General features: G+C 36.6%; 2 protein-coding genes across 2 annotated transcripts; one reads left to right on the top strand and one right to left on the bottom strand.

The window, feature by feature from the left end:
* Nucleotides 1-1,125: 1,125 nt before the first annotated feature.
* LOC129893316 (uncharacterized) lies at nt 1,126-13,343 on the bottom strand. Its single transcript, XM_055968825.1, has 7 exons — nt 12,333-13,343; nt 9,142-9,252; nt 8,547-8,615; nt 8,027-8,158; nt 1,948-2,025; nt 1,727-1,855; nt 1,126-1,646 (listed from the first exon to the last, which is right to left on the bottom strand). Exons 1-7 carry the CDS (start codon nt 12,540-12,542, stop codon nt 1,458-1,460), a joined length of 918 nt encoding a protein of 305 aa, XP_055824800.1. The 5' UTR covers nt 12,543-13,343; the 3' UTR covers nt 1,126-1,457.
* Nucleotides 13,344-13,842: 499 nt separating this feature from the next.
* Nucleotides 13,843-20,196, top strand: LOC129893315 (uncharacterized). The gene is made up of 5 exons (XM_055968824.1): nt 13,843-14,934; nt 17,942-17,994; nt 18,696-18,862; nt 18,939-19,090; nt 19,210-20,196. The coding sequence occupies exons 1-5, from the start codon at nt 14,127-14,129 to the stop codon at nt 19,641-19,643; spliced, it is 1,614 nt and encodes a 537-aa protein (XP_055824799.1). The 5' UTR covers nt 13,843-14,126; the 3' UTR covers nt 19,644-20,196.
* Nucleotides 20,197-22,840: the final 2,644 nt, after the last annotated feature.

Genomic DNA, 22,840 nt, shown 5'->3' with positions numbered 1-22,840 from the left:
TTCTTTAGAGTACTCTCCAACCAGTCTGAAAATTGAGAAATCATGGAATATGTCAATCCATAGACATATGAAGACTGAAGAGTGGTCGGAAGTTTCTAGTTTGTATTTGTCATTTGTGAACTATGAAGAGTTGAAGACTGAAGAGTGAAGTGGGCGTTCACTTAGGGAGTTAGGGAATTAGGGTTACTTAGGAGTTAGGAGTTAGGATTTAATTTGGGTTTGGTCTTTGGACCTAAACATTTATGGATAATGGGCCTTTTGCCCTTTTCTATACTCCTTTGGGCTTTAGCCCAACATAATATATCATTATAATGGGCTGCTAATTCTCATTTAAATTCGGTATTCGGTAAATTACCGAATACCGAACGGTATAAAAATAAATACCGAATACCGAACTCGAATACCGAAAATATTATTTTTGGTACCGAATACCGAACCGAATTTCCGAATTCCCGAATACCGAAATACCGAATTAGCCGGTTCGGTTCGGTAATTCGGTTTTCGGTATTTTATGCCCACCCCTAGCGCTGCTTTGAAGAATCATCATTGAATTGAACTAGTTTCAGTTAGGTAACCGAACCGAACATCCCCTGCTCTAATGAGATTTATGTAAGTTATACTATAATTATCCATTTGCCCTTCCCTTTAAATAATTAATTGATTAGTCATATCACTAAATTATCCTTATTAAGGATGCTTTGGAATCTAACTTGAAGCTATATTTCAAATATCTTTTTTTTTTTTTTTTGCAAAAAGTATAACCAAACACAAGCCGAACTCTATATATTTCAAATAAAGTAAAAAATATTTAAAATCGGCCAAACATATATAAACACTGTAGTACTCTAAATTATAGTTTGAAAAATGGTTACTTGTAAAATTGGAAAAAATAGTTTAGGTATACTTGACAAGTATAAGGGAATGGAAACACACAATTAGACGAGTAGAATGAATACCCTCCCTCCTCCCTCAAATTAGCTCCCCATCTTTAGATTTGTCTCCTTCGGAAGAGAGCTTAATTGGATATCTCTTAGGCAGCAAGTGTAGATACAAGCTGTGAGCGGACAAACTGACATATTTGGTACAAATAAACAGTACTGTCCTACTAAAAATGCTGGCAACAACTGCACCCCAATCTTAAGTAAGTCAATATTACTCCTTCAAACTCATGTTTGTGCACTATTATATAATGTAGATTTCATTATAAAATTAAAAAGAATACTAGAAGTTCTCTACATTTTTTACTGGTATATAAACCTCTAACAAGCTTAGAAGACTCATCGAAAGTGTCAGACCCAAAGTAAACGTACATGCATCTAATCACTGAAGATGGCTTCAGAGAAACAAAACTCTCGTGGGTACAGCCATAAGATGAGAATCACAGATTTCCAGTCTCTCATCAGACAACATTTTTATTGGGAGGAAAGAAAAGGAGGAAAAAGGGACTTCACACATCATTATAGCTCTCCCTTACTGGTTATGGAACTCTTCTTCCATTGTGCTTTCTTTGTTCCCCACCACTTTCTCATCCTGTGGGAAATTCTGTTAGCGTTATTCTTTAGAGTCTCACTTGTATCTTGAATTCCTTTTGTGATCCGTTGCTTCCAATCATTCCTCTTACTTTCTTTTTCTTTAATAATCTTTCCCTGCAAAGAATTTTCCATTATTGTTGAGCACTTTTGATTGATTTAAAAGCAGTCTAGCAAAATAAACTACTCGTTTGTACCAGCTTTGACGGGAAGCCTCCTTCGTCATCATTGTCATCGTCATCGTCATCTGCATCTTCATCACCAAACTTTTGGTTCATCAAATCTTCTCTGGAATACATTTGCATACCTGGGGCTCCAGGCATACCCTGAAGCAAAATGTTGTAAATTTCAAAGTTCCAATCACAGGCATAATATAGAAAGAAATCATGCAGTTGACACTCGTGATAACGAGAATTACCTGCATGGATCGCATTAGCTTTTCCATTTCAGCCTCTTTTGATGACTTAGCAACAAAAGGTTCTCCAGGGACTCTATTCTGAAGCAAAAAAAGAAAGAATCACCAAACTATGAATGGCAAAGCTAATCTTATTGCTTATTTGACTGCTAAATCAACATGTAGCACCTAGATAGTCAAGGATTTATCACAGAACATGCTATACTATGCTCAGAAGAATAAACAGCCTCCAGTCAAATAATTATGAAACTGTGAGAAGCATTCTTCATGGGGAGAAATCCGTCATAAGGGTTGCAAGGCACAAAAGCAGATTTCAGATGGCTTCCTCCAAGTGATAGGATCTGTAACATAACTTCTCATAATAATTAATGTATGCCTCTACCCCAGCACTTCCAAAGGTTTTTGTCCATTAAAATAGCACCTTGCCATATCGCCCCAACTATGTCATATGTCAATATGGGCCGGCCCAGCCTAGCCGAGCCCATGTGGGCACTTTGACGGGCCATAAAAATGGGCCTAGTTCAGCCTCATGTGGACAGAAGGCTATGCTGGGCCGGCCAACTTTTTCAAAAAATATATTTCTCATAATTTTTTAGATCTAAATTCTAACCTAAAAATGTGAACATAAAGAACTGCTTGATCCTGAACAGCCAAAATCTAAGATCTTCAGAAAACTCCATCCTTGACCATCGAAAAAACTGAGAATTGTGATTGGTGAAATTGCTTGCACTCTTCTCCTTTTGCGACCTTTAGTCAAACTGCCTCATTGCATCTGATAATTCATCTCTTTCAGGTTGCACTACAGGGGATTTGTCCCTGCGATTTCCTCCAGAAGTTGCCAATTCTTCCCTTAATAAGCTGTACTATGCAGGAAGGACATCCCATTGCCTTAATTAGTAAGTCTCTTTCATCTACACGTGCAGCCTTACCTGTCTAAGAAAGGGAAGACTGGTTGTAGGAAAGGTTCAACAGTTATAAGCCCACCCTATTCACAGAACCCTTTGCACAATATGCCCATCTAGAGCTACATAACATAGCAAAAGCTTTGGTTCATTCTACTATTGGAGAGGATGTAGAATTTTGCATGAGCATGGCAGAAACTTCAAGAACTTCTAAAGAGCTTTAGGAGATGAATTTGCAGGAGGAAGACATGCCTCAGGGGTCTTTTGCTTCTTCTGAAAAGATGGATGTGCATAAGGAGGTAGGTTTAAGGGATTTAAACTCAAATCACGAGTCAACAGATGAACAATTCGTGGTTTTTGAAGAACCAACGCCTCTTTATATTGATGACAGTATAACAGAGGATTGCATGGAATCACAAGTCACGATAAGAGTCCATCTCATTGTTATTAAACTAAGTCAAATGTTTGGAGTTTCTATTAAGGGTTACGAGAATGAGTTCTACTCTCTCCTAATGAAACTGGAACAGAGCAGGTTGAATGAAATCCAGAATGTGAAGGGCAGTTCCTTCAACAACAGCAACAACAATATGCCAAAAGAATTGAAAAGTCTAATATTTGACATGAATTTCAAAGATGGAGAGTCCAGGAAAAGAGGGAGAAAGCTAACCATGGTGAAAAAATGATGGTTAAAGTAATGACTTGGAATGTGAGGGGATTAAATGATGACAAGAAAAGGGGATTAGTTAACGTTGGGGGCAGATGTTTATATTTTAGTGGAAACTAAATTAAATGGTAACGTCAGTAGGTTGCTAGATAGTATCTGGAGTAATAGATGGGTTGGAGAAATACACTTACAGGCAGAGGGTAGCAGCGGAGGGATTCTCTTTTGTGGGATAAGAGGATATGGGAAGGGGAGTTAGTGGAGAATGGAGATCAGTGTATCACTTGTAAGTTGTCTGGAAAAAATCAGAATCTTACCTGGTCCCTCACAGCTGTGTATGCTAAATGCATTAGAATGGATAGGAGAGAATTAAGGTGTGAACTGGGATCCATGAGAAGTCTATGTGAAGGGCCATGGGTAGTGTGTGGAGACTTTAATGTTATCAGATATCACTCCGAAAGAACAAGCTGTTACAGAATAAATGGAACCATGACAGAATTTTCCGAATTCATAGAGGAACTGGAGTTGATAGACCCTCCTGTAGGGTCTTACTCATGGAGAAGAGGGGAGAACCACAACTCGGCATCTAGGATCGACAGATTTCTCTTTTCCTCTCAATGGGAGGAACAGTTTGTTAACATCAAACAAGAAATTATTCCAAAATTGGTCTCAGATCATAATCCAGTTTTGTTGACTTGTAGTGATATAAATTTCAAGAAATCCTATTTTAAGTTTGAAAATTGGTGGATGGGGGTTGAGGGGTTCAAGGAAAAAGTGAACATGTGGTGGATCTCTTTCAGAGTTGGTGGCAGACCTGTATACATTCTAGTTGAAAAGTTGAAACTGCTCAAAGGAGAATTGAAACAGTGGAGTAGAACTAACAAGGGCAACTGGAAACAACAAAAAGAGGAGCTCTTAAACCAAATTGCCAATTTGGAGACTATCCAAGAACAAAGAAGTCTTACAGATGATGAATTGTTACAGAAAACCAATTTAGCTTTGGACTTTGAAGAGGTGGCTAAAAGAGAGGAGATAGGTTGGAGACAAAGATCAAGAATACAATGGCTGAAGCATGGGGAAAAAATACAAAATATTTCCATAGAATTGCCACAGCACATAAGAGATACAACTCCATTGAAAACTTCATAGTTGGTGGCAACAACATCAATGATCCAGTAGAAATCAAGGAGGCCATCCAAAGGTTTTACCAAAATCTGTATAAGGAATCAGAAGAATGGAGACCTGATTTGCAGCTTAACAATCCCACATGTATAACTGAAGAAGAACAAGAGTGGTTACAAAAGAGAATTTGAAGAGAAAGAGATACAAGACAGTCTCAAGCTATGTGCAATGGAAAAGGCACCAGGGCCTGATGGCTTTCCCATGTCCTTTGACCTTGCATTCTGGGATGTGCTTAAAGAGGATATTAAGAATGCTATTCATGATTTCCATGCTAATATAAGGACTGAGAAAAGCTTCAATGCAACCTATGTGGACCTCATCCCTAAGAAAGCAGGGGCTTCAGAACTGAAGGACTTCAGACCAATACGCTTGATCACTAGAATTTACAAGGTGATAGCAAAGCTTCTGGTTGAAAGATTGGAAAGGGTAAAATAGATAGATTGGTCAACAAGAACCAAATGGCTTTCATATAAGGGAGACAGATTATGGATGCTGCACTTATTGCTAGTGAGTGTGTGGATTCTAGAATGAAAGGAAATGAGCCTGGAATCATGTGCAAATTAGACATTGAAAAGGCTTATGACCATGTTAACTGAAAATTTCTGTTGAACATACTCAGACAAATGGGTTTTGGTGAGAAATGGATGGGGTGGATTAATTTTTGCATCAGTACTGTCAAGTATTCTATTCTGGTGAATGGTGAACCTGTTGGATTTTTCCCATCCGGGAGGGGTCTTAGACAGGGTGATCCCCTTTCACCATTTCTTTTTGTTTTGGCTATGGAAGGTTTTGATAGTATAATGAGGAGAGAAATTCTAAAGAAGTGGATCAGAGGCTTTCAAATCGGAGGTGCTCTAGGGCAAACCAAGGAAATATGTCATCTACTTTATGCTGACGATACCATTTTTTGTGAATCTACTGAAGAACATATAAACTACATCAGATTGCTATTATTATTTTTTGAAACCACATCAGGTTTGAAGATAAATTAGATGAAGAGCAGTTTGTTCCCAATTACGGAGGTACTCAACATCCAGAGTTTGGCTAACATACTTGGTTGTAATGTTGATCATTTGCCTATAATTTACTTGGGCATGCCACTTGGCTATAAACATAAAGAGACAGTGATTTGGGATGGCATAATAGAGAAGGAAGAAAAGACATTAACAAGGAGGAGGACTCAATATTTATCATTTGGAGGAAGACTCACTCTTATAAACTCAGTTTTGGACTCTCTTCCTACTTATGTAATGTCTTTATTCCCGATACCGCCGAAGGTTGTGAAGAAACTGGACAAACTCAGAAGGGATTTTCTTTGGCAAGGATGTAAGGAAAACAAATGATATAAGTTGGTGAAATGGGAAGTAACATTGAAAAATAGGTACTTGGGAGGATTAGGCATCAAAAATGAGGAGATGGAATGATAGCCTCCTGATGAAATGGCTTTGGAGATACAGTGAAGAAGATCAGGCTCTATGGAAGGAGATCATCAAAGCTAAATATGGTGAGAGCAATCCATGGTGTAGCAATACTAGTTCTATTCCATATGGAAGTGGGGCATGGAGAACAATCAGAGACCTTTGGCCAAAGATAGAAGAGAACATGACTATAAAAGTGGGAGATGGGAGAAAAACAAAGTTTTGGGTAGATGCTTGGAACAATCAGAACCCGCTGAAGGATACCTTTCCTAACTTATTCATCATATGCAACAACCCTAAAGCAAACTGTCAAAGAATGTTGGACTGATCATGGATGGGATCTTTCTTTTAGAAGATTATTGAATGATTGGGAGGTGGACAGGGTAACCAACATGCTTCTTCTACTAGAGGACTTCTCAGGCACTACCTCAAATTCAGATTCTATGAGATGGAATCACGAAAATGATGGAAAATTCTCTGTTAAGAGGGCTTAGGAGATAAGTAATGCACATCAAAACAGGAGAACAATTTTTGTGGAACAATGTCTGGAAAAACATAGTTCCAACTAAAGTAAAATGTTTTACCTGGTTGGTAGTAAGAAAGGTTTGCCTAACACAGGAGGTTTTGAAGAGAAAGAGGTGCATTATAGTCTCCAGATGCCAACTTTGTGGCGAAACAGAAGAGTTCAATCACCTCTTTTTGCATTATAAATTCACTGCACAGTTATGGGCCTTATTTCTTACCCTCACTAATACAAGATGGACCATGACTGAGCACACTGCAGATCTGTTGAGTTGTTGGATTAGAAGAGGAGGGAGCAGGAGCCAGAAGAGATGGTGGAAAATCATCCCACATTGCATATGGTGGAATGTATGGAAAGAGAGAAATTGCAGAAGCGTTGAAGATAGGTCTAATTCCATTCATAAAGTTAAATGGAATTATATTGTATCTTTTTATTATTGGTGTAAAAAGATAGAAATAGATGAACTAGAACTAGTAGATTTGTTAGGATCTCTGTAGGTAGCTTCCTCATACTCTCTGTTTGCCTCTTTTTGAAGGTCTCCAGCATATCCTTAATGCTGAGGAATACAACGTTACCAATTTCAAACAAAAAAAAAAGGAAGAAGATCATGGCTCTATAGCAGTCTTCCCCTCAAGGTGGCCATTCTGGGGTGGAAGCTACTTTGAAAAGGTTACTCACACTGTTTTATTGGAAAGGAAGGCATTTCAGAAATGTGATCCTTTTCAGAACAAGTCTGATGGCTCATCGCTCAAGCTTCATGGGCCGGACTAAAAGGCCTCACTTTTAGGCTGGCTCCAAAACACTTAGCCCAACCCTATTAAATCACGGGTTGGGCTGGGCCGGACCAACGGGCCAATCCCCATATTGACGGCTCTAATTATGAGCATGCTTATTTTCTATTATTTAATTAGTTAATATTCAATCAATTTATTCTAGAGATGTAGTCTCTCAGAACTGGGAACCAATTCCGTTCCCTCACCCCCCAAAAAAAGGAAAAAAGGGAAGCAATATATTACATGTATAATTTATCATCACATATTTCTGTGTATCCAACAAACAAATATGTTGAAACAGTATGTGCACATGCACAACTCGCTCTTCCTACAGTTGAATTACTGGCATAAACCAAAGATATGTCTAATATGAGATGCAGTATAGCAGTCGAATCTTGGAACAAAAGATGAAAATATTTTTGGATGTCGTCTGTCTTTCATGTCTAAAGAATAAGGACTACTTTTACTGATAAAGCTAAAGAACAAGGACTATGTGCTATATTGTTTACAAAACCAGATAACAGTGGGGCCACAAGGCACGAAGAGGGAGAAAAAAAGCATAGAAATTCGGCTATTGGATGAATTTACCGGTTAAACCTCAATGTCATAAAGCTTGACATTACCTTAGGAACTGGAGGCGGTGCCTTGCTACAAACTTGGGTCAAATCCTTGCAAAGGAAACTTTTCAAGGAATCAAGATCTGGTTTGGTTTTATATAAATATTCTGCCACATCTGTATCAGAATAGTCCATTACCTGCAAAATATGAAGAAAGATAATTGCTGCAAGAAATAGTTTGATTGTCATACTCAAGACAGCAAAATATAGAACCTGTTTACAAGACAACTTATACTGAAGCAAAAAGAAAAAAAAAATCAAGAGCAACAAGCAAAGTGCTGTTAATCTTTCAACATAGGAAGCCAATAAGTATGGGTATATAAACGTGATTAAATCATAATTGCACAATGAGAGGAAATTGGGAAGGAGATGAGTTTTTTATTTGGAAAAAAAGTCAAAAAATACTTCTGTAGCTCAATGTAAGCATGCATCATGCCATTATGAACTTACAACCCCTTTACGCATTAATAAAAACAGTATTTGTTTGCATCAACACCAAATGCACATAATAAGTAGGACAACTTACATCTTGACAAGCACGTTCTATTGTTTTGCATTCTGAATTACATTGTCCTTCTGAGTCTTGCTCAACCAGCTGAACATTGGCAATATCAAATAAGAATCCTCTCAGAAATATATAAAATGATGGACTTGATGCCCACCATAAAAAAAATTCAATAGTTCTTTCAAATTAAAAGCTACACTGTGTAAGTAATAGCATAGAAAATACAGTGTTTAGTGACAGAGTTGTCAATTGCCAACAATGAATGAAACATAGATGTGTTTATCTTGCCAGCAGCTCAATTAGTAGAAGCTACACTAATTGTTTACCAACAATGGCGGATCTTCATTGTAGCTACTGGGTGTTCAAGCACCCATTTTGTTTTGCCAAAACATTACATTTTTATATCAAAAAAATTACTAATAACATATAAAGATAGTGGCTGAGCACCCAATCACAAAGTAGCACTTTGAGATTTAACACAGTTAAGCACCCACGACTAAAAGTCTTGGGCCCGCCACCGTAAACGAACCAACCCAATTCACCAAAAAGAAGTTACAAGGATCGACTAAGCCATTATAATATAAGCAAAGAAAAGAGACACTTGCAGAATTCTTACCTCCAACCTATCACCTTGTTCAACTATGTCAACTTTAAGAATCCAATCAGCTTCCTGCTTCTTTAAATTGCATACATTCTCTGAAATCTCTATTATCTGATACTCCGAGATCTGACATCATCAAACCATATCCATTGCATCAGACAAACAGAAGATTAAGTAATGTAAAAACAAACTCCAAGAGAACAATAGTTAAAAGCAAATATCCATATATTGGGGGGTTCCATCCTCAATTCAAATAAAAAGAAAAAGAAAAAGAAAAGAGATAACAAGGAACCTTGCTATTGTAGGTGTCAGGCAATTTGTACATGCCAACTAATCTCATTCTGACGGGTCCATCAGGAGGTGCTCTCATCTATATAAGGAGAGCTTCAGCTCTCATTTGTACACAGAAAACTCAGAGAGAAATTTACTTGTCACTTTCTCCTAAAATAAATTTTCATTTTACTTGTCACTTTTGACATATCAAGAAAACACAATTATTTTTTTCCATGTTTTACCCTTAGCATTAAATACTATTCTCCAAATCATATTCCAAGACCTAGTATTAAGCATCAATTAATGGAGATAATATGGTCAAATACGTATATCAATAATTGTTTTCTTAATGGATGTGTCAAGTCAAACCGTGACAACTAAAAATGAACGGAGGGATATCTGAGAGCATAGAGAGAAGTGTCAGCAATTTAGAGGCAGCATAGTATGTGAAGAGAAATAAAGAGCGTCAACGGTCTTATAGTGAAGTGGAAAAGTCAAAAGAGGGTTCTTTCTTTTGTATGTGTGGTTTTCTCTTGAGTATTGTACACAAGATTACCAGTGCAAAACCCTTACTAAAGAACAAGAACAACCTCAACTTTAGAGAAGATTAGAAAGGGAAAAGTTTGTGTCATCTAGATACCCTTCCTCAAAGTATCTTCTCTTCACTGATGAGGGGGGAGCCAGAATATTTCTGAGAGGTACTGTCTCATTCAAATCAATACCAATGGTGGAAGCCATGCAAGAAGAGATGGATTATCTACACAAAATGACACGTATGAACTGGTTAAACTTCCAAAAGGTAAAAGATCACTCAAGTGCAAGTAGGTCTTAAAGCTCAAGAAAGACGACAATGGAAAGCTGGTTAGATACAAAACTCGATAGAAGTAAAAGGTTTCGAACTAAAGAAAGGTATAGATTTTGACAAAAAGTCTCTCACCACTTGTCAAGATGACTTCTATTCGAACAATTTTGAGCTTGACAACTAGCCTAGATCTTGAAGTAGAATAGCTTGATGTGAAAACTGCATTCCTACATCGAGATTTGGAAGAAGAGACTGCATGAAGCAACCACAACAATTTTATGGCTTTGAAGTAGCTGGAAAGAAATACATGGTGTGCAAATTGAATAAGAGTCTTTATGGGTTGAAGAAGACACCAAGGCAGTGGTACAAAATGGTCAACTCATCATGAGAAGTCAAACATACACAAAGACTTTTCAGATCCATGTGTATACTTCAAAAGATTTTATGATAACTTTAGTATCTTGTTGTTGCATGTAGATGAAATGTTGATTATAGGACAAGACAAATAGAGAATTGCCAAGTTGGAGAGAGATTTGTCTAAGTCATTCTACACGAAGGACTTGGGCCAAACACAACTACTTCTAGGGATGAAGATTGTTAGAGAACAAACAAATAGAAAATTGTGACTATCTCTGGGGAAGTATATTGAATGTCTACTAGAACAATTCAACATGAAGAGTGCTAGACCTGTTAGCACGCCTATTGATGGTCATCTGAAGTTGAGCAAGCAAATGTGTCCTACAGGCTACAACAAAGGAGTATAAAGAGACCATTGCCAAAGATCCTTATTCTTCGGTAGTCAGAAACTTGATGTACGCAATGGTATGCACTAGACCTAATATTGCTCATGCAGTAGATGTTGTTAGCAAGTTTCTTGAAAATCCTAAAATAGAGCATCAGGAAGTAGTAAAGTGGAGACTCAAATACCTGAGAGTTACCTCAAGAGACTGCTTTTGTTTTGGAGCATCAGGGACATGATATATAGATGCACATATGACATGTGATCATGAAAATGGAAAGTCTACTATGGGATATTTGTTTACTTTTTTAAGAGGAGCTATATCATGACAATCAAGATTACAGAAGCACGTCACACTCTTAACAACTGAAATGGAGTACATTGCCTCTATTGAAGCTGGAAAATAGATGATATGGCTGAAACAGTTCCTTCAAGAGCTTGGTTTGCATCAGAAGGAGTATATCATTTATCGTGACAGTCAAAGTGCAATAGACTTGAGCAAAAACTCCATGTACCATACAAGGACAAAACACATTGGCGTGAGATCTCACTGGATTCAAGAAGAAGTAAATAATGAATCTCTACAAGTCCTGAAGATTTCTACACACAAGAATCATGTAGCTATGCTGACTAAGGTGGTACCAAAAGACAAGTTTGAATTGATCAAACAACTTGTCGGCATGCACTCAAGCTAGAAGTTTGGTGTTATCTCCTTTCGGTGACTGGGTTTAGAGGGGGAGATTTGTCGGGTCCATCCCCAATTCAAATAAAATTAAAAAAGGGATAACAAGGCAACTTGCTATTATAGGCGTCACTGCAAATTGCAACCAATCTTCATTCTGAATGGTCCATCAGGAGGTGCTCTTACCTATATAAGGAGAACTTCAGCTCTCATTTCTACACCAAACGCAGAGAGAAACATATGTGATAGCATAGAAAACAAAGTGTAAATGGTTTTTATGAACAATGTAGTCTATGAAGAAAAAATAGAAAGTGTAAGCGATGTTAGAGTGAGGTGGAAAAAACAATAGAGGGTTCTTTCTTTTGAGTGAGTAATATCTCGAGTATTGTACTCGAGACTAGCAGTATAAAGTTCCTTATTATAGTGGATTACGTTGCTCTTCTCGGCCCATGGGTTTTCCCCTTAAAATGGTTTTCCAAGTGAAAATCTTGGTGTCATTATTATTCTTGTGTTAATTACTATATCTTGGTGCTACATTATTGCCGTAAATATTATTTTGGTGGGCTACTATTATTCCCAACATATATCCAATAACCAACCATTAAGAAACCTACATGTCCAATCAGTATTCTGATCAATTGAACTTTCCCGAAAACCAAACTATACTTAGGTTGGGTATGAAAAACGGGAATCCCAGATGAGAAAGTTACCTTCTTTGGAGAGATCTCAGCTTGCTTGTTCTGAACGTGATGGTATAGTTGATAAGCCAGCTTCTCACACACCTGACATCTTATATAAGGAATGTCTTCTTTTCTAGCCACTCCTACTGCTTTCTTTGAGCATTGAACAACAATCGGAAACCATATTGTTATCACTATGAAAGATATCAACAACAATGCAACCTTGTCAAATTTCCCCATTACTTCAGCCAACAAAGATTTCTGAAATTTCGTTGTATTCAAATACCTGAAGAGTCCTTTCTGTTTGAGACTTAATGAGAGACCTCGTAATACGATGTCGTCCTACGCGTGTACGTGATTCCTATAACACCTATTTTCCTATGTGTTCTTGGGAGCCACTGACTAAATTAGGGTTTTAGGTTTTCATTCTGTCATCTTTCTTCTTCTTTTTTTGATTTTTCTCCAGAGTTATGGTTTCAACTCCTATGGAAACATTAAAACATCAATTTTCCAATAATCTCGTAGGCCATAAACACGAAATTATACTAAACAATCTAATTCAAGACGTATTGGACTCGCCAGACTCTGAGAAGTTGTCACCTTTGAGTTCAAATTTCGACGAATCACTACAACGTAGCGTCGACCCGCCTTTTGAAGCTATCTGGGTTTACTCAGCTCTACTTTATCGAGTTTTCAGCAAATGACCCTTTCAAAAGGCTTGCAGCATTTGTTTCAGCTTATAATGTGTTTAGGTTGGCAATGGGTTTGAAAGGTTTTGAGCAGAAAGCTAAGAAAGAGAAGAAATTTGTGAGAGAGGTAAACGGATTGGTTCATTCAATTCTTGGGTATGTTCATGTATGCTGTGAGGGTGTAGAGAATTGGATGCGAGGTTTCAGAGGGTTTCCTTAGGGCTTTGAGGGAGTTAGTGACTGTTTGGATGTGGGATTATAGAGTTCCTTAGTGGATTACTTTGCTCTTCTCGGCCCATGATTTTTACACTTAAAATGGTTTTTCAAGTGAAATCTTGATGTCATTATTATTCTTGTGTTGATTATTATATCTTAGTGTTACATTATTATTTCACATTTATTGCCGTAAATATTATTTTAGTGGTCTACTTTTATTTCCAACATATATCCAATAACCAACCATTAAGAAACCTACATGTCCAATCAGTATTCTGATCAATTGCACTTTCCCGAAAACCAAACTATACTTAGGTTGGGCATGCAAAACGGAAATCCCAGATGAGAAAATTACCTTCTTTGGAGAGAGCTCAGCTTGTTTGTTCTGAACGTGATGGTATAGCTGATACGTCAGCTTCTTACATACCTAACATCTTATATAAGGAATGTCTTTTTTTCTAGCCACTCCTACTGCTTTCTTTGAGCATTGAACAACAATCGGAAACAATATTGTTATCACTATGAAAGATATCAACAACAATGCAACCTTGTCAAATTTCCCCATTACTTCAGCCAACAAAGGTTTCTGAAATTTTGTTGTATTCAAATACTTGAAGAGTTGTTTCTGTTTAAGATTTAAGGAGAGACCTCGTAATACGACGTCGTCCTACGTGTGTACGAGATTACTATTGGCTGTGGCTATCCACTGTGTCCCGGGCCCCACTATTTCAGCCAATAGGACAGTAACATACACGTGTTATCCGCTCCCTTTTGCTGGCCCACAATAAGGAACTACACTGCCGATGCATAGGGAAAACACCCATTTTCCTATGTGTTTTTGGGAGCCACTGACTAAATTAGAGTTTTAGGTTTTCATTCTGTCATCTTTTTTCTTTTTTTTTGATTTTTCTCCAGAGTTATGGTTTCAACTCCTATGGAAACATTAAAACATCAATTTTCCAATAATCTCGTAGGCCATAAACACGAAATTATACTAAACAATCTAATTCAAGACTTATTGGACTCGCCAGACTCTGACAAGTTGTCATCTTTGAGTTCAAATTTCGACGAATTACTACAATGTAGCGTCGACCCGCCTTTTGAAGCTATCTGGGTTTACTCAGCTCTACTTTATCGAGGTTTCAGCTCCACAGAAAATGACCCTTTCAAAAGGCTTGCAGCCATAAAGGATTTGTTTCAGCTTATAGCATCTTGTTCTGCTTCATGTGATCCCTTTAAAAGCATTGCGTTAATTGCACCTGTTATGTATAATGTGTTTAGGTTGGCAATGGGTTTGAAAGGTTTTGAGCAGAAAGCTAAGAAAGAGAAGAAATTTGTGAGAGAGGTAAACGGATTGGTTCATTCAATTCTTGGGTATGTTAATGTATGCTGTGAGGGTGTAGAGAATAGATGCGAAGTTTCAAAGGGCTTCCTTAGGCCAGTGAGGGAGTTAGTGACTGTTTGGATGTGGGATAATAGAGTGGAAGATACTGGGGATATTGGATGCATGAGAGCTTTTTTTCCACTTCTTACTGATGAGACTGTTGAAAGGGTTAATGCTGAAGGGTCTGAGTTGAGTGCATTGGCTGGTTGTGTGATTGCGGAGGCATTTTTTTTGAAGTTATGCTTGAGGTTTCTGGAGGATGGTTCCCGAAAAGAATTACAGGACGACTTGAGGGCATGGATGATTGCTTCCATCACTGGGCTTCAGAATCCATACTTCTTCGGTTAGTGTCTATGATTGAAATTGCTTTTCTTTTGAAGTTTGCACAATCTGGGAAGTGTTTGACTTTTCAACCTCATATGCGGTACACCTTCCGAATCACAGTATTACTCTCTGTATAATTTATTTTTCTTTTCATTGTTGTTGAAACGTGGAAATTTTTGGTAAAGGGCCCAGTGACTGCCTACCAAAGTGACAAATTATACCCAATCTTCTCAAAAACCAGCAATTGTGATGTTAGTGATTTAATAACAGGCAAATTTACCTCTTTGGACAGTTCAAATCACAAGATGTCTGTGAAGTGACTGTGCACCTAACTTCTGAGAAATTAGAAACGTGTTATATAATTTCTATTAATGCAGATACTCCTTCGTATGAACACTTTTTTCTATGTGTTTCTGTTCTGATTAAATGCTGTCATCCTTGGATCTGTGAGTTCATTGCCTTAGAATTGTTTGGGAGTTATATTTCTGATGGCTCTGGTGGTGCCAATTGATGATCATAAATATGAATGTAGTGGTCATTTGAAATAGTACATTTTGGATGGTCATACAATCTGTGCCTATGTAATGGGGAAAACACATAAATTGCCTTTTCTTGTAAGGATATTATATTAGGATAGCTTGATCATGCATTATGTCCAGTATGAATTTTTTATGCTGCCGTTACTCTTTCTTTATGAACAATCACCCAGGGACATTTTCTTCTTCTTTTGTTTTCCTTTGGTGGCTAAGCTGCTGAACTTCTTGATAAGTGGTGTGGGATTTCTTTGTGAAACCTTTTCTCCACTTCATCTTATGCCATTTGATATTCTTCTTCTTTTGTTTTGCTTTGGTGGCTAAGTTGCTGAACTTCTTGATGAGTGGTGTGGGATTACCATTGTTCTTTGTGAAACTCTTTCTCCACTTCATCCTATGTCATTTCTAAGTACATTTTTCAGCTACATTAGCTTAAAGAATAAGTCATTACATCCTGTTTTGCGAATTCTGTGCTTTTTTTCTTGTGGATTCTCTCTTTCACCCTGATGCTTTGTTGCATCACAGCAAAAATAGGCCAGGATAATCTAACTTGTCTTGTATGGTATATGGTTCACTTTGTTGCATGGTTGTGAAAGTAGAGAAGGATAACCGACTCCTTGTAAGGGATCTCTAGTTGACTTCACTCCCAAGCGTAATGGAGACATAACTTTACCATCTTTTTATAAGTCGATATCTCTTTTAATTGGTAAGATCATTTTATTATGATAAACCAAATGGTGTCAAAAATATTTACAGAATGATTATCTAATATCCGTTTTGTCTTTATGGAAATCTCATATTCTCTCTTTTTAATAGTACGAACTCACAGTAAATGACTTTTGCCTTGTTGACTTCGTACCATCCTATTGTTGGCAGAGAGGAAGCGTGTGTGGGCGCCAAGGTTTATAGGGTCTTTAAGCTCAAAACATAATTAAAATGTTGGTTTTATTAAGTTGGATTTGTTTGGTAAGGACATTCTTTTCTTATTTGTCAATTCCAAAAAGAAAGACATATTTTCCCTGATAGAGACAAAAACATTAGGTGATTTTTTCCCAAACCTTGGTGGATAGAGTTGCTCGTTACCTGTGCCGGTGGGAACAGGTATTGCATAGAATACGTCGAGGCGCATGCAAGTTGGTATGGACACCACTATTATGTATAAAAAAAAGTTTTGACATATTTCTATAATTGGAAACAATTTAACTTTAATTGTCATTTTATCCCTAATGAGAAACGTTTATGGCCACACAATCATTACAACACATTTAAGACCATAAGTTTTCAGACGTCTCATAACTAGTGTTACAAAAGCAAAAAGTGCAAAAAAGTTATAAGGTTTTTTGGGGGCTTTAAGCATAAATAAAGTGTGGGCTTTAATGAGAAAAGGCACAAGGGGAGACAAAATACAAATATATATGTTTAGTTCAAGACTAACAATTTATAAGCATGAATGACAAAGAAATTGAAAAATAATTATGATAAAGTGAAATATCAATTGTTTAGTGTCGCATCTTCAGAAGAGGTTCATTGGTAAGGAAAAGTATTCCTTGGAGCCTTGATGATGACATTGAGTTCACATTAAATGAGGCGAAGCGTTCAACACGTTTTGAGCCTCGCTTTAGGGCTTAAGCATGCCTTTTACAACACTTCTCATAACCACCCAAATGTTATGGTATGTTTAAGACCCTAAGTTTTGAAATTCTTCCTTCCTTTATTAAACTCTGTACCAAGTCAAACTATGTCACCTAAATTGGAGTGGAGGGAGTACATGGGTATAGTAGATAATGTAGATTTGAGCAATGCTATTTTCCTTCGAAGAGTCCTTGATAAGGTACTTTTTTCCTTAAATCAATATTTTTTTTCGTAGCCGCTCAACCTTTTCACAACTTTGTTAACTTCTGGCTGCCAGAAATCATTCAATTTTAAGATTTCCCCAAGTGGTAGCACCGAGAATGTTATGGATGTTGGATAATTGTTGCCACTGTAATCCACAAATCCATGAAGAAGTATAAATCTTCAGCACTTTCTTCACTAGTATCACTCATACTTCCATACGGTGATAAATAATCTTGACATAACCTCAAATAATCAAATCATAGTTTTACAAAGTATTAAAGTATCATCAGATTAGAGTGACTGTTCTACCTCTCTTCATCTGCTACTTCAACCCCCCAATGGATCTTCCTGCTACTAGCCTGCTTAATGCTTCCATAACAAAGAGGAATAATAGCTTTACCATATTCTATTTTATCCTTAAGCATAATACAATGTATAAGATGGAGAAGGAATAGATAGAGAGTTGTTCTTGATCCATTGACGTTGCTTGTTGAATTTGTTGTTCCATTTGTCTCTGAATTTAATTCCTTATGTTGGTTTTACTCATCCATATTTCATGAATTCTGTTTGCTTACCTGTTTGACATCTCTGTATTACATTTTTCTCTATAATTTTGTCATTTTCAAACTATACTAAGTTTTCCTTTGATGAATTCAGAGACCCTTTTAATGATGCTGCTGGAGCCATCTTTACCAACAGCCTCCTTACTGGTTAGATATCTTAGCCCCACTGTCTTTGAGTCCTTTTCTCTCTTTCTTTTTTTGATAAACAATAAGAGTTAAACCTGTGCAAAACAGCTTTTCGATATGTTCGAACATGTGCCTCGGTCACAGTTTGAGCTCACTTCACCACTGTTCTTTAGCTTTACTCAAATTGTAAGAGCTAAAATATGTGCAAAGCATCTCGAGAGGTTTGATTAATGTGGCCAGAGTTTAAACTCGAGGAAATGATCTCCCATACCCACACACAATTGACTAAAAGGAAATGACCGTACAAAGATCTCGTGTTATTTTTTATATTTCTCGTGTTATTTTTTGCTGATCTCTCGTAGGAGAAGAGATATAACTAAAAGTAACTTTATAATGGACTACACAACTAAATCTCCCTTTTAACTAACTTGGCCACTGGGGCCCACTGTCTTTGAGTCTTTTGAACCCTCTCGTAGTAAGTGACTTTTTCAGCTTAATATCCTAGCTTTTAGGGGAAGAATTCTCTGGATTGTTTTTAGTTTCTTTTGGCAGAAAATACTTTGTAGAATAATGTTCTGAATATACTAAATGCTTTTAAATTGCGCATTAGATGACTCTAGTGTGTCATAGGCTTCAAGTAGAAGTTTCCCTAATTATGCTTTTGTTATATTTTGAGGATTCAGTGGACTTTTCTCATATTTTCACCTCCTATTCTGCTGCAGAATTCAGACGATGAGAGGTGCTTAAGAAAGATACTCTATGATGCCGTGGTACTGGTGGAATATTCTTTCTTAAAGCCTGAGCAAATGGATCAGCTCTCTGCCAAGCATGTGAAAAGTATTATCATGGCAAGACTGTTAGTTACTGGTGAAGCTATAGAGTTGAATAGGTAGGAAAGCTCGGGCATCATGCTCTAAGTTCTTTTGGAGATGCTGAAATTTGATTGACTGTTTCTTTGTCTGCAGAAAACAGAAGGGCCAGACGAAAGCAACTTCTTACACAAATGCCTTTTCTGGTTCTAGTTTACCTTCTCTGACAATCAAGTGGATCAGAAGTGAGATTGGTACAGAAGACAAAGCTAGTGAACCAAGTAGTTCATCCCCTGCTACATTATTGAGTAAGTAAATTGAATACCTTTTTATCACACAGTTCGACACTAACTACCAAGTTAGGATTGGCCAGTTATGTTATACCGGTAAACATGCATCAGAATTGCTATTGGCTTGAATATTACAGGGTGGATTCTTAACATTGAAAACGGTGGGATAAGAATCTTTGACAATAATATGTCAAAAACCCGAGCTAAATTGCTGCTTGATAGTATGACGGAGGGCTTTGGACAACCAGCTTTGAAAGATGGCAAGAAAAAACTGGGCAATGATATTATGTTCTACATAGATAACAAGGGAGAAGAAGATGAGGAAGAAGGTGATGAAAAGATGAATGAATCTGCTAGTGCTGCCTTTGTTTCTGCTGCCCATACAATGCAATCAGCTGAACCTGAAAAAAGAAAGCGCAAAGGAAGAGATTCAGAACACAAAAGCAGGGTGAAGTTCCTCAAGTATAGCCTTCATGAAAATTCTGGTTCAAAAGTTTGGGCCTCAATTGCAGATAATGATGATTCAAGTAGCGAGAGTGAGGTGGAGAATCCATTGACAGACGAGGAATGATAAAGTGGTTAGGAGCTCACTCAGGTTTCAAGAACCATACTCTCTCTGAAATGTATCCGTGTGCGTTATAAACAAGTAATGTAACAGCAGAACACCAATAGTTCCCAATTATACATTTAAGTTAATCTGAAGAGAATTAACATATGCACGAAGGGACAATCTGTATGGTGTCCATTAGATGCATTCATCAAGCTTATTCTCCATGAAACCAAACGTATCTCATAACCTTTCAGACTTGAGATACCACTGATGAAAGGCTTGCTTCAGTCCATGAATGGACTTGTTCATTGAAACCTTCAAGGTGGACAATTCTCCGAAAAATGGTCTTGACATTTATCTGGTGAAGCTCGAGGTCAAAATGAGTCACCAGTGTTGTGATGATTTTGAAGGTGTTTTTAATGGATAGCGGTGAAAAGGTCTAGAATCTATTCCGTTTTTGCTGGATGAAGTCTTTTACTATCAATTAGGCCTTATATGGATCAATATCTCCACGATGTTTACCTTCAGGTAGGACACAAAAATGTCCCAGACACTATACCATAAACGCATTTCATCACATTAAACCATTAATTTGATTTAGAACTATTAATATTATCTTGATTGTAAGTCATATGATCGATAATTTAACTAATATCACAATTTAACTTCACCTAAACATACATGATAATAATTAGAAATAGCGTATCTCTTTTTTCTTTGTGATCTTCAAAGAAAACTCTCTCAAACTTTAGCAAGTTGTTCAAGCTTAAACACTTTCATTTTCTATCATAATAGGAGCAATATCATATGCGTTGCTCGTCGAGGCTTGCTAGATCACAAATTTCTTAAGCAGAATTCAACTTCAGAAATTTAATAATACCAGACTCAACTAGGGCTACTTAAACCACTATAGCATGGGAGCGCGCTAATTATCTAATGTAACTACAGTTTTAGTATTACCATTTGTAGCATAATTCGGTTGCCAGGCGCCTATATTTAGTTTATTCATTCGCGCAAATAGTACAATTTGTGTCGACTGCATTTGTTTGTGCACAAATACTACGTGTATCAATTAAATTCATTCGCGCAATGAATAAGACCTGTATCATGGTGTATACAAGGACACAAACAATAAAAATACAGGGAACTACATTCATTCATTCTAATTTCACTTGTATTCATTTGCTTTGCTATATCACTTGTTAACAACTTGTATCACTTGTATTCACTCACTCTAATTTCATGTGTATTCATACCAGCTTGTATCACTTGTATTATTTGCTCTAATTTTATTTGTATTTATTCGTAGCTACCGTTCAATTGTTATCAGCTTGTATAGGTTGTATGGGTTCATTTAATTTCGTTGTATCAATAAATACAGTCACGATAGATTATATGAACTTCCTCAACAAATTGTATTATCTCACATACGACGAAATATAGTGAAAATATATACAAAAAATGAGAGGAAGAACACCCATCTATACTAAACTGTCTAACTTGAATGTTAAATTACTATAATACCTCCAACTAAAACACTCAATATTGTATATCTTCTATATTTTATATTCGTTTATTTATTTATATTAAATGCAATCAACTTAGCACATTGAAGGGTTGTGACTTATTCGAAGAGTTGTGACTTTTTCAAAGGATTGTGACTTCTTCGATAAGTTGTAACTTTTCTGATAAGGCACAATAAGCACAAGTAAATATTACCCTTTGTTGGCTACAAACAGAGGGGTTTCTCTCATCTTTATCTATATCTAATCATATCAATAATCTATCTATAATAACTTATAAAGATGAACTCCCTAACTTTAATCTTGTATTACTATAATACCCCAACTAAAAATACCCCCTAACTTGAATATTAAATAACTATAATACCCCCAATTAAAACACCAAATTTTATATATCTTCTATATTTTATATTTATTTATCTATTTATATTAAAAGCAAACACCTTTTTACATTGAAGGGTTGTGACTTTTCCTAAGGGTTGTAACTTCTTCGATGAGTTGTGACTTTTCTGAAGGGTTGTAACTTTTTTGATAATGCACAATAAGTATTTATTCGTACTACCCCTTTTTTGGTCATAATAGAGGGGTTTCCTCTCATGTAAACTAAAAAAAGACCACATTTCACATTTTGAACTTGCACTTTTTTATATTTTATTTTTACCTAGCACGTATTTTAAAAATAGTTATACTAATCAATATAGAATACACGTGTAATGCACGTTAATGGAAACTATTCTAGATATGCATACAACATAGAGTCATCCGCAGTTGTAGATACATACAACATACCCCAATGATTAATGCACACTCTATATTTCATAAATTAAAATTATCAAATCAGATATATTACATAAAAATTTGAGAGCAAAAATAGAGTTTTGAGATTTGCGATAAAAAAGAGATGAATACACGGGACGAGAAATTTTTTCACCAAGTACATAGTCCTAAGATCAAAATTTGGATGCCGTCATGAACCCAATTTTGACACCACTATAATCCAACTGTAGCTCCATCTCATTTCCACAGTCCTCCACCATAAAGTAATTTATCTTCTATGATGTTTTTTCCATCAAACTCATTCAGGTTTTCGATATGAGAACAAGGCTTCCATCTAATCTAAGAACGAGCATCATCGAAGGAGAAATCTTTGTCAGAACAAGGGAGGTAAAGATAAATCATGCTCGCCGATGAAGTATGTTTGAAAATAGGAAGACTGGGGAGAGAAAAAGAAATACAAAAGAGGAGAGAAAAAGCAATACAACTTGAATTAGAAGAAGGATTAGTAATAGAAAAAAGAAGAAATTATCTACAAATAATTAAGTATTTTCTAGAAAATCTAAAATGTGTTTGATAAATTTTTAAAATTGGTATCCCTATAAAATATACTTGGTGCATGGAAGAATAGAAAGATTGTCAATTTAATATGTTTGACAAGCTTTTTGGAAAACAAGAATTCATGGACATTTTTCTAGTAAAGTGTATCATTTGATTAGACAAGACTCTGATGCACCACTACATAGAATATGCAATTTTCAAGAGGAACTGTAACACCCCGTACTATTTTAACTTTGATGAATTCCAAGAATCAAGAGAAAAATTTGAAGAAAGTAAGTTGTCAAACCCAACTCTACGACTAGTAGAGTTTTCTATGAACCGTAGAAAGGGCTAGTAGAACCCCCAAAACTTACCCAAAAT

The sequence above is a fragment of the Solanum dulcamara genome, chromosome 6 (genome assembly GCF_947179165.1).
Source record: "Solanum dulcamara chromosome 6, daSolDulc1.2, whole genome shotgun sequence".
NCBI lineage: Eukaryota > Viridiplantae > Streptophyta > Magnoliopsida > Solanales > Solanaceae > Solanum > Solanum dulcamara.
This window is presented reverse-complemented; position numbering and strand designations above follow the sequence as displayed.